Below are 16,845 nucleotides of genomic sequence, written 5' to 3'. Positions count from 1 at the left end.
GTCATATGAAACTTGAAATGTTTGGTATTGGATATTGTTGACAGATGACAATACGGCAATTAGCACAAATGGTAAGTTCCGACAGTGCCTACAAGTGTGCCTACTGGCCGCTAAATGGCAATACCGGTTTCATATGTATACACCTGGTATGCACTCAATTCAATGAAAGAAACTTTAACCCACATTTCGTCCGCCTGATAAGTTGCATCGTTACCTCAGAAAGAAATCCTGAACTTAAGTTACTCTTATGTAAATGTTGCATGAAAATCTGAAACAATTTAAATTGCAATAATGCAAAAAAGAAAATTCAAAACATATATGTAAAGATGCCCGATAACACATTTCAAAATCAGAGGTATGTTTCTTGTACTTTTGTATACTGAGTAATTTTTTTGTTTGGTGGATAACGAAACATTTTTGTTGGTATTTGTGCAACCAAATTCTTCTGTAGACTTAAAAAATGTTAATTATCTCAACATAACAATACCTGGGATTCTTTGAGTCATCAAAACAAAAAATATGTTGTTTTAAGAGCTTTATAAAAATGAAAAGAGATTATTTTGAAGTATTCGAATTGAAACGCGTCTAATTTGAAGAAAAGCTAAACGATTTGCGCGTCTAATTTGAAGAAAAGCTAAACGATTTGCACAAAATCTGATGTTAGAAGCATTAAGAGCAAATTGCCGTGTCTCCCATGTATTGTACTTTTTCGCCTTATATTTATCAAGTTGTTAAAAATGTGAAATAAAATTATTTATGTTATATTTACGATTATTTTTGTATAGTTCAAATGGATTTGTCAATGTTGATTAAAAATAACAGTAAAAGTAATGATCACTATTTTCACACAATATTTGTAATCAAATGTCAGGTAATATCTCGGTGAAATTTGGGGGAATGACAAAATATTTCAGTGCGAGTTGATATGTCCCATTGAAGTTTAAAAAAATGCATTTGATTAATTTTTAACTTAGAATGCAATTGGGAATAGGACCTTAGTACCCTTACTAATATTGAGTGAGGCTACTAAAGTCATGCTTCCAAATAAAATTACATTGTTTTAATAACAAAATATAAATTTCAATGAAACAGGTCGAAGTGAAAAATAATTTTTTTTCCAGGTGAAGGAAGAAATGACGATATTAGCAAGAGATCATGGCGTGAACAGCTTCAAATTTTTTATGGCTTACAAAGACATGTACATGTTGAGAGATCCAGAACTGATCGAAGCCTTCACTTTATGCAAAAATTTGGGTGCAGTTGCTATGGTCCATGCAGAAAATGGAGACCTTATAGCCGAAGTAAAAATAGTGTTCAATAATTATTATATGTTTAAAAATATTGAAAATATTATTATATTTAATTAAAATATTGTAAATATTTTTTTAGAACACGAAAAAGTTATTAGCTGCGGGTGTAACTGGTCCGGAAGGTCACGAGATGTCTCGTCCTGAAGAAGTCGAGGCGGAAGCCGTAAACAGAGCTTGTGTTATAGCCAACCAGGTAAGTCGTTATAAACACTTTTTTTTTAAATTATCATCACTTTTCCTTCGTGTATCTGTTATACATAAAAACTATATTATTTTTAAACTAGATCTTAGTACATATACATATATACTATTTTGCTGCAAGCCAAGTTTCTTATTATTGAAAGTCAATGTTGTAATTGTAAATGTATCAGTGTTGATATTGCAATTTACTCTATGTGATTGTATATAGCAATTGTTATAATGTAATAGTAGTTTATAATGTTTATGTTTACGTGATTTCAATAAATTTTTTATACTTTTTTGTTTAACTCATTCTTGTTATTATAAATATAAATTTTTGTAAATATTTGTTGAAGTTCATGGAATACATAGTATGGATAAAAAAACGCTTAAAACTGCACATTCATTACCATTAAGTGTGCGCAAACTTTTGTCGATTATTGTTATCACGCCAATACTCCAGAGCCAAAATAAAACACTCGAAAAGTCCAATCGAAAACCGTGAAACTAGAATATCATAATATCTAGAATTTAAAACTAAATTTATTTTATTTTGCAATTATTAGTGTGAGAAATGGGGCCAAAAATGATTAGCAAAGTAAGGTCTATTCTTATTTAAGAAAATTAGGAGGAAGAGTAGTTTTTCCTGGGCGGAATATTAAGTAGGAAATAGAAAATAACAAAAAATAGAAAATAGAAACCGAAAAAGATATATAAGTAAGGTTTTATTGACTTTAAAATTGAGAGATTCTTTTACAAATCTTACAAATCTTCGTGGGTGGGTTGCACTTGAAGTGGTGAAACAATATATACAACCCACATCCATTCATGGTACGTAAACACTTGTTAGTATTAAAATACCCACTCTTTCGACTTACGTGCGTAAACATGACCTACAGTATTGCTTATGGGAGGGTTCTAAGCAGTACTCAAATTTCTCGAGTACACTCGTCTTACTACATGTGAAATGTGACGTAAGGCTCAACGCAGTAGCCAGACAAGCTCTGTTAAGTGGTCAAAAGAATGCTCTTACGAACTCTATAATTGACTTTCTAAATTTAAATATATACAGTAACGCAACTTACATATAGGTAGGAGTGAAATTTTGAAACACTAAGTGCCCTTCACAAAAGCTTGATAAATATGAATTTTTTTCAACAACTCATGTAATTTTTATTGACATTATTAAACATAAAAGTAATAATGTTTTATCTGAACAGTTATCAAAAATCAATTACAGTTACATGGAATGTTAATGTACGATCGCAAAGGATATTAATAGCAATGATCAATATTAAATAATTAATTAGCTCAGATGTATCATTTCCCGTTAAATTTTTCAATCGCTGAATCTGAATATGAAGACGAAAATTTTCTATCACGTTAAATTTTCAGAAAATTTTCGTCTGAAGTTCCAAAAACATAATTATAGTGATGCATATATATAGAGAGAATTTCCAAATTATTTAACTATATCAGAAGAGATTAAAACTTCGAATTGTATTTATCACAACGAAACGTGGCTACATATTTAACCAAATTTTGGTACACATGCATGCAATATAGTGTACATACAATTTTCGGTGCGTATAGATACTGCCAAAACACTTAAATATGTATGTTACTGAATCTGTAACTCTATCAAATTAAAAACTGAAATTTAATTGCGAAATTTTATTCATATAAATTCAACAAAATTAAATGTATTTTAAGTTAGTTTCGTAAAATCCAAGTGAATTTAGAAAGTTTCAACTAAATCAAAAGTTTAACGCACGTGGATAAAATTGTTGTCAATTGTTCAACAATAACTGTCGATTTTATTCTGCGGCCGAAATGACCCTTTTGGTTATGACTTTTCGACTTCAACATGTCTTGATTGGGGGGAAATTCAAGTCGAAACCAAGTCGAAGGATTTTTACTCGGGAAACTATCAAATTTAGGAATGTCCACATTTACCCAGGATGTCCGAAACTACCCCATTTGACGGTATCTGTCAATCTCTTTATAGGGTAACAATGTATTTTTGAATAGCCTTTGCTGTAAACCTATCAAAAACTAAGGTGAATCCTCTCCTCTTTTGGGTCCTTGACGTTTTGAAGTGTTTTTGATAAAAATAAATAGTAATTTTGGCTCTGGAGTAGTTGATGTTTAGATTGCACGCGCATAAAGTTGAGAATGTTTACGAAGAAGGAGCTTTACAATTTGCACGCTTAGGTCGACTGTCCGCTGTACGTAGTGCATGTGATGAGTCGTAGCGCAGCGGAAGCGCTCGAGGCTGCCCGGAAGCGTGGCGTTTGTGTTTGGGGCGAAACGCTGGCTGCCGCACTGGGCACCGATGGTACCAACTATAGGCACAAGTGCTGGAGACACGCTGCCGGACACGTCCTCAGCCCTCCGTTACGGCCGGACGCCGATACACCACGAGCTCTCATGACCAAACTAATTACGTGAGTTTAAGATGCTCTAGTCTCAAGTCTATACGACATTACCTGCAATCACCAAATGACCATCAATCATCAAATTAGCTCCTCGCAACAATAATAATTTTTTCAGCCAAGTTTACGCAAACTTTACTCATTTACCTGAAAGGAAACGATGTCTCACATTTTGTAGGTAAAACTACTTTCTATTGGATAGTTAAAATCTATTCAACTTGAAGCTTAAAAAATGAAAAAAATGGTTTTAAAACTCGGTGGTTTTCTTTGTCAGTGTAAAAAAAATTTAACTTGACAATATTTCTCAAAATTAAAATTATTTTTTTTTATGAATATTGTCTTAAAAGAGAATGCTAAGAAAATGTATACTAGGTAAATAGAGCAGTTTAGATTTTTACTTCAAGATTAGAAAAATTCTATTACATTTGAATAGAGATTCGCTTTTCACTACCTTGGAAAAAATTCCTTCTAATTAATTATGAATTAGAAAACTGATTTAGAAAATGAAGCAATCAAGTTTATGCAGACTAAAATGGTTAAAGTGGGTTGAGAATCAAGTAAATATGGAGCGAGAGAATTCTCATCCAAAAGAGATACTGGGTTATCACTTTACTGGGTGACCACTTTATAAGGTGAAATGTATAACTACTTTTCCTTTAAGAAATTCCAATCTAAAAGAAGTTATTTTTTATTTGAACTTATAAATTTCATACATTCTCATAAAATTATTCTTATTCCAAATATTTGTTCTAATGAAGAAGTAATTTCGGAAGAGAAAATAAATTGTACGTGGAAAAAATTACGGCGAAGTAGTTACGGAAATATGTAGTCAGACAATAAATACTCCTTCGCACATTTTCTCTTCCAGGAAAAGCAAATCAAGGTTTTGTCTGCAAATCATTTCAAAACAAACTTAAAAAATTATGTGAAATAATAATATTCAGCATATTTGAATATTTTGTTTAAAATCTTTCACACACATACAGCACAATACCAGCAAAAATATCTTACATTTTATTTGAGTGTTTCCGAAAATTTTGTTGGACTTCAGTCAAATAATAAATTGTTTTTAAACTGTCTTTTTTGTTTACATGATACATATGATCTTTTTCATTCTGCTTATGCCCATTTAAATTTGAATCAGCGACTCTTGCTAAAATTTTATACGTGTTGTATTGGTTTTTTGATAAAAAAAGCTACTAAAACTGCAGTGTTTTTTTATACTGGGAAATCAGTTAACAATTACTGAAATTCGAGCGAATAGTCACAAATTCTGTCTTTATGTTGTTTTCATCAGTCTACATTAGAATAAGTGAAAATCCATTCAGTTAAAAAAAAACTTAATTTTCAGTATTTTTTCACTGTTTTTCAACAGAAATAGAATCACAATTTTCAATACCTGTTAAAAAAATTGCACTTTAATCTGAATTAGTTAAATAAGTTCATCAAAATGTTAATGATCGATTCGCCGAGTTATAGTTCAACTAATTTTCTGTTCAAGTCATTAATCCTCGGTATTATTTCACTAATGCAAGCAGTGAACACATTGGGTAGGTCATGTTATTGGGCTGAAAAATATGTGAAATTGAATTTGAATGAAGTTTGTTTTAGCAAGTAGTTTTAGCAAAAAATCGGCCACCAATTTGACTGAACGTTAGTTACATTTTAAAATGAACTTTATTTATCAGGGAATAATAACTGTTTAGTAGCCCTTTACTGATTTCTAGTTATTCGCTGATTTTAATTTAGAAACGACCCTTTTATTTGATTTTCAAAGGTCATTTATTCCGTTTTTCTTTTCTCAAACATAAACATTTGTCTTGTGCGTTCCACTTTCCTAAATTTTCACACGACTTGTTCGAGAAAGGAGTATTATAGCAGCAAAGAAGAAAACTTTTTTTTCAAAGCACCTAACATGCCGACATGAAGAAGTTCTTGCGCTAATGGTAGAATAGTATAGAGTGCGTGCATTTCTCACATTTCTTAAAGAGGAAGAAAAATGTTACATATAAATACGACGGATTTGTTCCGGTCTAAGAACAATAATATTTATATATGAAAATATAAAAATTGAATAACTATTCATGATAATTTACACTTTTTAAATTTCGAAAGTTGTTCATTAATAATTTATTAAAAAACGTCAATGTTTAATTAATTTTTCTATACATTATTCCAGGATTAGAATGTGAGATTTATATTCGTAAAAAATACAGCTAACTTCGAGGAGGTATGCTTTAAAAACTTATGAAATTGAGGTTATTTTAAACAGATTTTTGTTGTACTTATGTTAGTTCTTATTTTCATAGCTGTTATCTTTATAGGTAGCTTTCGATGTCCTATTTTAAGAGTATGCTAAACAGCTGTGCTTTCAGTTTTCCTTTGCTCTCGCATCTGCATTCCTCTATATATTTTTTGGAAATGTTTAGGCTTATTGCACCAGTGCACGAATCATATTATTTTATTTCTACAAATCGAGTTTCTTCTGGTCGTACTATTTTTAATATAACTTCACATTATTTTGTTGTTACATTATAGTCAAATATATGTTGTGAAGAAGAGAAGTAATATTTTGCAGCAATGAAATTAAAAATGTGTTCTGATTATAATAATTAAAAATTACAGCAATGCTGATTGAAGATCATATTTAATTGGACTTTAATGTTTTCATTTCTGCATGTCTGTATTATTTCTAAATGTGTTTCACTAGTGTTTATTAAGAATATGGCGGAAATTTCCACGTAAGTGTTCTTGTAAATATAAATATTGGATTCAGGCAAGCCTTAATAATATGAGTCAATGTGATAATTCGCAAATAGATCGCAAATCGATCTCGGATAACCTAGACGAGAAATAATATTTACTTTTAAAATTATTCCAGTTTTTATAGCTGTGTTTGTTTTGTAGCATCAATATATTCAACTGGATTTTCAAATAAAATTAAATGCAATTTTAAAACTTAAAATTTTTTTACTTAATTTTAATATATAAAAATATATAAGGATATTAAAATAAAATGGCAAACAATTAATAAATTATGCAAAAATAAACATGCAAGATTACGACAAGGTTACAATATAATCCTAGAATATAGTATGCATCATCAGAAGGTCGAGCATGCGGTAGCCCATGTATTTCGATATGGTTGTTCTCTAGTTTATTTTTGCCACAAAGCCACGCAACGACTCTATTTTTCTTATTCAGATACAAAAGGATGATACATGTAGGTAACTCTATCAGAAAAATGTATTGTGGCTGTAAAACTAAACGACCTCAAGGTTGATAAAAATAAATAATTTTTTCCGTAATATCGTAATTATTTTCTCTGTATAATTTAACTTAAACTAGTGAGCATTATAATTTAGCAATTTTTAAATTAATTAATTAAATTTATTTATTTATTTTCTTAAATTAATGAATATACTATTAAGAGTATCGATTGAACTTAATTCTGTCTAGTTTGACTGCAACGCGCTATTAAGAGTTTGCAAAGTCTATAAATCATCTCTTCCCATTGCTCTAGTTAAATCCCACGCAGGTGACTACATCCGTTGAATATATAACTGGCCTGGATCACTTTCATATTCACTGACATTGGCATTTATTTAAAATTTCATTTTTAAAAAGTTTATTTATAAGTGATTTAAAAAAAATTAAGAACAAAAATCTAATACCGTAAACAAAAATACAGTTATCACTTTTTGTTTTATGGATTATGGGTTAAAAAAAAGTTGAGAATTTTTCACTCTGAGCATTAAAATTTCATAACATGTTAAGCATATACGAGGTGTCGATAAATCGAGATATGAAGAGTACTTGTACTGAAGTCTCATGATGTAACTAGAAGTACTCAAAAGTAAATAAAGTAAAAAGAGTACCTGTGAAATGTTATGATGCTCATAGAGATCTTCTAAAGTATTCTGAAACGATTCAAAGTGTTCTGAAGTCATTTGAATTAATGTAAACTCATATGAACTATCAAGAAGTCAGAAAAGTCTCCTTGAGTAACTGAGGTTTCCTGAAGTATTCTGAAGTAAGTGACTTTTTTTTAAATCTTCTGAAGTAATCTTACGTGACGGAATAAATACTGAATACTGAATACTTGAAATATTCTGTTGCAAATGAAGTCTTATGAAGTAATTTGAGTTTTCTGGGGTTTTATTAGGCTCTGAAATGTGTTAAAGACACTAAAGTTTTTTAGAATTATACAGTTTTCTAATATCACCAAGTTTTCTAAAGTGTTGAAGTATTTTGAAGTTTTTATAAGTCACCGAAGTACTCTCAACTATTCTGTATACATTTGAAGTCCCCTAAAATATCTAAAGTCTCCTGAAGTCATTTAAATGTTTCTAAAGGCACCCGAAATCTTCTAAATGACCTGAAATTTCCTGAAGTCGTTTAAAGTATTGTAATGCAACCTGAAGTATGTTCAAGTTTCAAACCACTAAAATATTCGAAAGTCACTAAAGTCACCGAAGTGGCTAAAGCATTCTGAAATCACTAATATTTTCTGAAGTTGCTAAAGTATCTTCTGAAATCACTGAAGGATTCTAAAGTATTACAAGATCTTCAGAAGTAACATAAATATCTTAGAGTCGCTGAAAGATTCTGAAATTTTCGTAAATAATTGAATAATTTGAAAGTATTATGGAGTCTCTTGGAGTACTGAAAATTTCAAAAGTCACTAAGTTTTCTGAAGTATTGAAATCTTTTAAATAAGTCACCTGAATTCAGGAAACTTCAAAATCTTGTAATTCTTTTAATAACTTAACTTACTTGCAGGGTATCATGCATAAGAGTCTAACTCAAATTTTCACAATTTTACAGGGTAGACTAAAAACATGCTAAAAAATCGAATTTTTAATTAACAGTGAAAATAAGGAACTGATTTTTGAGATAAATTAGGGCTAAGCTAATTTCTAAAAATTTTAATTAGAAAATATTAGGTTCCGAGAAAATTGGCGTGGGCGGGGGTGATATGTTGCATACGTTTTTAAGACTCAATGGAAGTCTTGAAACTCATTAGGATTTAAAATTCTAAACTTTTATGTCAGTGGTATTATCAAGCAATTAACACTCAATTACTGTCGGATTATGAATAAGTATTTAGATCAAATAAACCTGTGAAACAAGTTCTTAAAATTTGAATGTATAAAACTATATATTTTCAGCATAAAAAGATGTATCTTAAGTCATTAATAGTACAACAAAAGTAAAATTTTTTTGATCTACATTCAAATTAGTATTTAAAGAGTGGTTACCACGGATGAAAATATCGCAACAATTATGTCTAAAATATGGCGAAATTTGCTGTGCCAAATCACACAGGTCGTTTTCTATTTCGGTAGGTCTCGTTCCCGAACCAGAATGTGTGGCATGAATTTGGGTCATTGTCTATAAACTATGTTGGCTTGCCTGAATCTGCCATATTCTAAATTCTCACAATTACTACTTAGAGTAGGGTCAAATGAAAAAAAGTGCCGGAAAAAGATGTTTGTCGCGTGTAGGTGAATTGCCCGTTGTACGTGTCAGCGGTGATGAGCAAATCAGCCGCAGACGTGATATCTGCCAAGCGATCAGAAGGTGTCGTCGTTTATGGAGAACCATTAGCGAGTAGCGTCGGAGTTGACGGTAGCGAACAGTATGGCAAAGATATCAATAAAGGCAGGCGTTTTGTTACGAGCCCTCCGTTGAGACCGGACTCGACTACTCCGGCCTACCTGATTGAACAGTTAGCTCAGTAAGTAACTTTAATTAATTTAGTCTCATGGCAAATAAAAATAAAAATAATTAGAAAATATGATAATACTTTGATGTAAAATTTTCTCACTTGAGGAATCAATACCAATCATCTCCTCTTAAAGAAAAGTTGGCTTGAAACAAAAGCATCGTCCTCTTGCATGTTTTGTTTCGAACCACGAGAGAATCTTTGTTACACCAACGACATTAGTTGGCTGGAAGATCATGCGAAGTTTGACCCAGAAGGATAAAATTTGGTGCAAAAAAATTCTTATTGAGACAAATGAAAATCCTCTTAACCTTAAGTTTAAGAGAAACCTCCATTTGTGCCAAGAAAAATCCTTGAAACCCAAGAGGAAAATTCTCTGTGTGTTTATAAATCTTACCAGCCTTTTTCCGTATTGTAATAATAGCAGTGCTACTAATTACAAAATTAGAAATCGCATTTTAGATTTACCAGGGTTCCTAGCGTCTTGGAAACCCTTGAAAGCCTGGAAAACTCCTTGAATTTTGTTCATGGTCCTGAAAGTTTTATTCCCTTCAAGAAAAAGTAGGGTTTTAAACTAGTTCTCTGCTGAACGAAAAAGACTGCTGAAGCCGTGAATAGCTTAGGGTTACAAAAAAGGAAAGTTATGGGAGATGCTTTTAAAGAAAGTGCGCGCATAGATGAGGAAATATTATTTTTGGAACGTTTAAGAAACTTTCAGTTTCTAATCAGTATTGCAATACTAAAGTTTATATATAATAATTTACCAATTGAATTACACATTTTTTTATTTCGCTAGACACCCTGGATCTATCTACATGCATATTGGATGGAAAGATAACGACAATGTTATTTTAATTGGGTTTGTTATTTTAATTGGGTTGTAAGTGATTCAAACGAATTCTTACAGCTTATGTCGTACAATATTACAGAACGGCTCGCTGGCACGTTATTCAACCTTTTTAAATTGTACGCAATACATTTTTTAATGTCATTTTTTTCTCTCCATTAGTAATCGAATTATTAACGGAATAATAAAACCTGTTTGTATTACCTTTGCTTTTAACTTTTGAAGTTTATTCGAGTTTATGAACAAAGCAGATTATTATAGAGAAATAGCAGGATTACTAAATGACACTGTAGGAGAAAGTAAACATTTGCTTAACAAATAAAAATGTACGAACTTTGTGAATGAATATGAATTTAGTGCGGAAATGAGCAAGTATATAAATATAATTTTTAATTTACTATTTCTACAGAGGTAACAAAGATAAAAAGATGTATAATTTCCAAACAACGGATACTTGATACCAATTTAATTATCCTTAAGTGCTAATTAACTTAAAGATAAACTTGTGAGAATTCTGTGGATAATCAGTACTAGCGTAAAGTTGGACAATTTCCTTAGACACAAAAAAAAATTGTCACAAATATTTTTCTGAGCTTTAAAAGTGTAAATATTTTCGTATTAGGAGTTCAAAATGTAATTAGGAGCCTTTCAAGCATTACGCTTTCATAAAAGTCTTTGATAACTTTGAATCTAACTGCATTTCCATCTAAAAAATTAATATGAAAATGATTCTGGATTGAAATTCAACCGAATATTTAATAAAGTCTTACAATTTAAAACGTTTTTTCTTCAAGAACGAACACTATGCATTTTAAACAAAAGTTGAACTTCTGTATGTTCCATCTGAACTTTATTTCAATTTATTCATCTATCTATCTCAACATTAATGATAATAAGCATATCGATTAAATTTAATTGAGAAAACAAATCTACGTAATCAACCTCTTCATTGGTAGCAAAAGAAGTCTTGCGGTAAATCGCAGTCCGGGATTTATTAACCTGAAGTATAAATGCATGATCGCATTAAATTGATTAGTTCGAGCAAAGGAAAACTGTCATAATCAGCTGGCGCCTCGATATAGAGCTTCAGTACTCCAAAGCATGACAATGCGATAGAAACTTGGAAAGACTTTTCGATGGTCATAATAATATTAACTCCAAAAAGCAAACATTATATTTAAATATAAGTTATAGATTATTTTATGTACTACATCATTAGTTGCGTCGTTCTCTTAATGAAATTTCAATAAAAATGTATTTTATGTAACACGAGTATGGTTTTCTATATTTTGTGTGTGTTTTTTGAGAAGCAAATTAGGCATTTGTCGGTGACCAGGTACTTGATCGTTGTAGGATGACAGGGTGCACTTTCCTGACCTATGCACATGTGTATTCGTTATTTCTCCCGTAAAATAGTATTTTCTGAAAATGCTCGAAAAACTTGTATTACATAAAGTATCGTGTGTACCGTGGGGGAAAAGCCTTTTTATGCTCCCGCGTGTTCGCAATAACTCACGCTCGGACGTTAAAAAGACTACTTTGCCTCCTTGGTGCATAATATACTATTATGTATCAAGATAGGTATTATAGTGTATTCACAAGACTTTAGCTAGCAGTATTAGGTCTTTTACTTATTTTCTGAAGTAATTTTTTTTTTTAATAAAAGTTACCAATTATTGTACATATAGATTATTTTGTATACTACTTTCTCTAAAAGAACTTGAAAATTTGACTAAATCAGAAAATATATTTTCTAATCCAAAGCTTCAAAAACGTTAACTGTAAAATTTGGTTTCTTTCAAAACCTTTCACAAACTGCTTAATAATAATTAACCTTTTAATGTAAAAGGAAGGTTTACTCTAAGGTTTAGTGACTCCTGGAAAATAATAATTACGTAAAATTTTAATTAAAGACCTTTAATACGACCATTAAAACCGACTATTTTCTTACGAAATTCCTTATTTCATGTTTGAACTTTTACAACTATTATTTTCCAATGTGAGATCGAACGTTTTCATAAAATCTTTTGCAATAATTCAAGATTTAAGTTTTGAGTTCACAGAAAAAATGGACGATAAACTTTACATCGATTTCCGACGAAAGATTCTCTGCAACAAAAATTAACTTCACATGATAAACTTTACACAAATAACGGTTAAACTTTCTTTTGTTTTTCCATGACAAACAGATGTTTTTTGAAAGACCCGAAGTGGACTAAACAAAACTTTATCGCTCTAAAAAATTTCCTGCAACAAATTTTATTCTTAGTTTTTTCTGTGTTATCTGAAACAGAAACAATATTTTTATATAGTTATCTGCCGAATTGTTTACAACTCTTCAGAATTTTAAAATTATAATTTGATTTCGTCAGGAAATATGTATTGCGCAGGCACCCTGCCTAGTCTGAAGATAACGTTCTTGGTTACGATGTGTTGAAAATAAAGCGTTACCTTCACCGATAATTTTTTTTTTAATAGCGCGTTACTGTCAAACACTGTAAATTTTCACTTCTCCTAGATCGTTATTTGGATATGTTCGGGTAAAAATTGAACAAAACGTATGTTTGAAGCAGCTTTTCTTGATAGGTAATTAGATTCATAAAACCGTAGAATATGCATATTAAGTGGAAAACCAAAATTGATTGACCCGACTAAATTATTTGCATGTTTTAATCAAACTGTTTTTTAGATTTTGAAAGAAAAGTGAAGGTACCTCTTGCTTCTTAATCTATCACAAAACCTTAAACATTAAATTTGATTTTTAATTTTTAAAGTAAAAATAAAGAGATAATGTAAACTAATTTTGTAAGTGACCCGAAGACCAAAAATTAAATTTACAAATAATAAACCCCCAATTTGTCCAAAAACTTACCTACTACAAAATTATAACTTAATTTGAAAGTATCTATTCTGCATTATAGCAAAAATTGACATGAAATTGCTGTTGTTTAAACGTTTTGCTATGCTAACAAAGATTTGTTTGGACCAATAAATAAAAAACGTATGAAGACGTAAGGTGAGGAGGATTGGAAAAATTGAAAATATTATTTTTTGAATAGCCCTAGTAACTGCTAACATATACCCAATAAAAATAATAAAATCCATGAGTAATATATAATTTTGTTACTTTATACAGGGATGGACTCCAGGTAACCGGAAGTGACAACTGCACCTTTAACAGTGATCAGAAAGCCCTTGGCAAGGACGACTTTACAAAAATTCCAAATGGTGTCAATGGAGTCGAAGACAGAATGTCCGTTGTTTGGGAAAAGGGTGTCCATGCAGGAATTATGGACCCAACGAGATTTGTATCCGTAACTAGTACAAATGCAGCCAAAATTTTCAATTTATACCCAAGGAAGGGGTTGGTAGCCGTCGGTTCGGACGCAGACCTCGTCGTCTGGGATCCAAGCAGGAAACGAACTATTTCCGCCCAATCGCACGTCCAGGCCGTTGACTTTAATATCTTTGAGGTATACATCAAAAATTATTGCCGGATGTTTATAAAGAAACACTCTTGTTGAGAGTGACCGCGAATGAACGGGAGGGATATAAATATGAGAAACCGCGAAGATTTAGCAAAATTCTTAGTACCGTAGCAACTGTAGCTCAAAACATATTATATTCTGAATGTTTCCAATATAAAATTAATAAATTCGGAAAGCTGCAATTAAAAATTTTAATATTTTATGCATTTTCAAATAAAAAACGTGTATATACTATGATTTCATATGTACTTCAATTCCAACTCGAACATAATTCGAAGAAGTAAACTTTGAATTGAGAATTATTCACTTTCTAAATTGTAAATTTTAGAAGGCCTCAAATTGATCATATTTTAATATTTAAATTCCGCCTTGATCTATTGACTTTTTTTTTACTCAGAAACACATTTTTAAATTTCTGATTGGTTGAAAGAACTATTTTGTTGCCTGCAATTACTTCAATTTTCATTATCGAAGAATATGCCCGAAGTTCTATACAGTAAAAACAACGACAATTTTGTTCGGGGTACGTTATTCTGTGATACTAAGGAAAAACTGATGTAAGTGACTTTTGGATTACGGTTTTTTACATTCTTATCAGAGAAGGTATTAGATTTATGCTTGGATTTGTGTAAAAGTTGCTCTCCCTCTCCGTTCTGGTCAAATATCCACGTTTTTATCCACCCGAAAAACAGGTTTTCATTCATGTATATGTCTGGTTCAGCTTTGTGTGCGTGAAGATTTTTAGCCTGTCAGCACGATAACTTTCGACAGAATTGACAGATTGAATTGGCCTTTAGTACACTCTTTTACTGTCCTAAACACTAAAGATAAAGTTGGTTATCCAGACATTTTGGACAAAAATTCCAAAACTTAGAGCATTTTTTATATTGTTGAGACCATTTTTTTAAGAACTGAAAATCGTATGTACGGCTATTCATAGTACTCAAAAAGAAGAACAATTTACCCCAATGACTTTTTTTGATGAAAAAAACAAATTACCAGAGTTACGGCATTCACAGAATTAAAAAAAAAAACGAAAATGAAAATTTTAAACCAAAGAACGTACGACATGAAAAAAAGTCATGAGGAGAAAAACGTTGCTTTTTGAACACCCTACAAGATAGTCATAACAACTTTTTGAATTTTTTTGAAACATCCAAAATTTAAATTTTGACCGTAAAAAAAAATAATGAAAAATCAAGAATTGTATTTTGTGGGCACATTCTTTCTTACTATAACTGGTAATGATAAAGTCGAGCTAAATCGTCGACCATAAAGGCCATGTAATGAGTAGGTCACGTTACAAGATTCCTACTTTACCGACACTTTTTATTTCCTAACTTATTTTTACACGAAGCGCGACATCGAGTTGAAAATTTGGGATACTAAGTAAGAAGGACTAAGAAAGGTGGGTTGGGTCCAAAATTTTTATAATTATGAAAAAAACACATCCCGGTTCCTTGCTTATAGTGTTTATGGGATATCTCTTTAGTATTTCAAGCCTCGTCATTTAAGACATGTTTCAAATTTGTATTTCTTTTACCTGCATTTTTAATTCAATCATTTTTAACAGAACATTCTTAAATTTTGGAGATTATAATTTTTATTTTTTGCCCACATTAGGAGTGCAGGCAGTCGAAAGCTGATAATTACACTATCATAATCAGTATGAATGGTGACACTAATATAATATTGATCGTTGAGTCTGAAAATTCCCATATCGCGTCGTGTTTAAATAAATTGAAGAATTTATTATGGAAACGGTCTTAATGTTAGATATAATTAAAAATAAAAACCTTTTTAAGTTCAAAAACTATTTTTTGTTCAGGTTTAATTTAAAATTTAAAAAATTTAAAAAGTTGATAATCCTCAAAATTGGGAAGTTATACATTTTTTTTAATTCACATGCTTTTAAATTAAAAAACATTTAAAATGCCTTAAAAATTAAACAAGCCTCGAAATGAGTCATATATTTTTTAATTACTGAGTACAAGTATAAAGAATTAGTGAAATTTGAATTTATTCTTAAACATACAGGTACGTTAGTTTGAACAGTTATTACTGATATGAAAACGCGTTTAAAAAATTCAGGGAGTTTTTAAATTATAATTTGGTATGAATGTCTGACAAATTATTCAATGAGGTTCGCAGATACCTTGCATGCTTGAAGCATCTCTTAGAAACCTTAAATTACAGATAATTAAGAAGAAGAATGTGTTGATAAACAGGGAAGAATAGAATATGCAATAGTAGATTGAAGATTGGATTCTTGGTAATTTCATTATGTTGGAAAAAATAACTAAGATTGAAAGTTGATTCTAAAATTTTTAATTTAGAAGATAAAATCTATCTTGTAGTTGAATAGATATGAATATTAATCAATACCAATATTATAATAATATTATTTCATTATTATAACAGATAATTATTTACAGCATATAAATTAATTAACAAATCTTTCATTTCACTTTTAATAATAATCTGATTTGTGATTGTTTAGGGAATGGAAATTAATGGAGTTCCTGAGTACGTGATCGTTAATGGACGCATTTGTGTAGATGAATGCAACTTAAAGGCTGTACATGGCTATGGAAGATTCGTGGATACTCCAGTTTATCCACTTTATGTTTATGATCTAGTCAATGACAAAGAAAAAGTAAGTTTTCAGGATGAAGGATCTTGATATTCGACAATAAATAATCATTAGAAAATTACAACACATATGATCAAGAGCTGAAAATTTTAAGTTCCTCTCTCAAAACTTAAATAAAAATCTATGAACTATAAGAGAAGAAATTTTGGTGTATTCACTATAAATGAATTTATTTGTTCTTACTTTACGAGCACTGTCCCTTTT

General features: G+C 30.6%; 1 protein-coding gene across 2 annotated transcripts in view; it reads left to right on the top strand.

The window, feature by feature from the left end:
* LOC117168804 (dihydropyrimidinase) overlaps positions 1-16,845 on the top strand; it is a 62,615-nt gene that overhangs the window by 37,618 nt on the left and 8,152 nt on the right. The window contains exons 4-8 of one of the 2 annotated variants that reach the window (XM_033354630.1): positions 1,122-1,301; positions 1,390-1,503; positions 9,433-9,665; positions 13,637-13,973; positions 16,489-16,644. In XM_033354630.1, the coding sequence (XP_033210521.1) occupies positions 1,122-1,301; positions 1,390-1,503; positions 9,433-9,665; positions 13,637-13,973; positions 16,489-16,644 (1,020 nt within the window). Of the gene's footprint in view, positions 1-1,121; positions 1,302-1,389; positions 1,504-3,704; positions 3,938-9,432; positions 9,666-13,636; positions 13,974-16,488; positions 16,645-16,845 lie in introns of both variants that reach the window. The other variant, XM_033354629.1, reaches the window with a different exon arrangement.

This window comes from Belonocnema kinseyi, chromosome 3 (genome assembly GCF_010883055.1).
Source record: "Belonocnema kinseyi isolate 2016_QV_RU_SX_M_011 chromosome 3, B_treatae_v1, whole genome shotgun sequence".
Lineage (NCBI taxonomy): Eukaryota > Metazoa > Arthropoda > Insecta > Hymenoptera > Cynipidae > Belonocnema > Belonocnema kinseyi.
The sequence above is the reverse complement of the archived record's forward strand: the minus strand, read 5'-3'. Positions and strand labels throughout refer to the sequence as shown.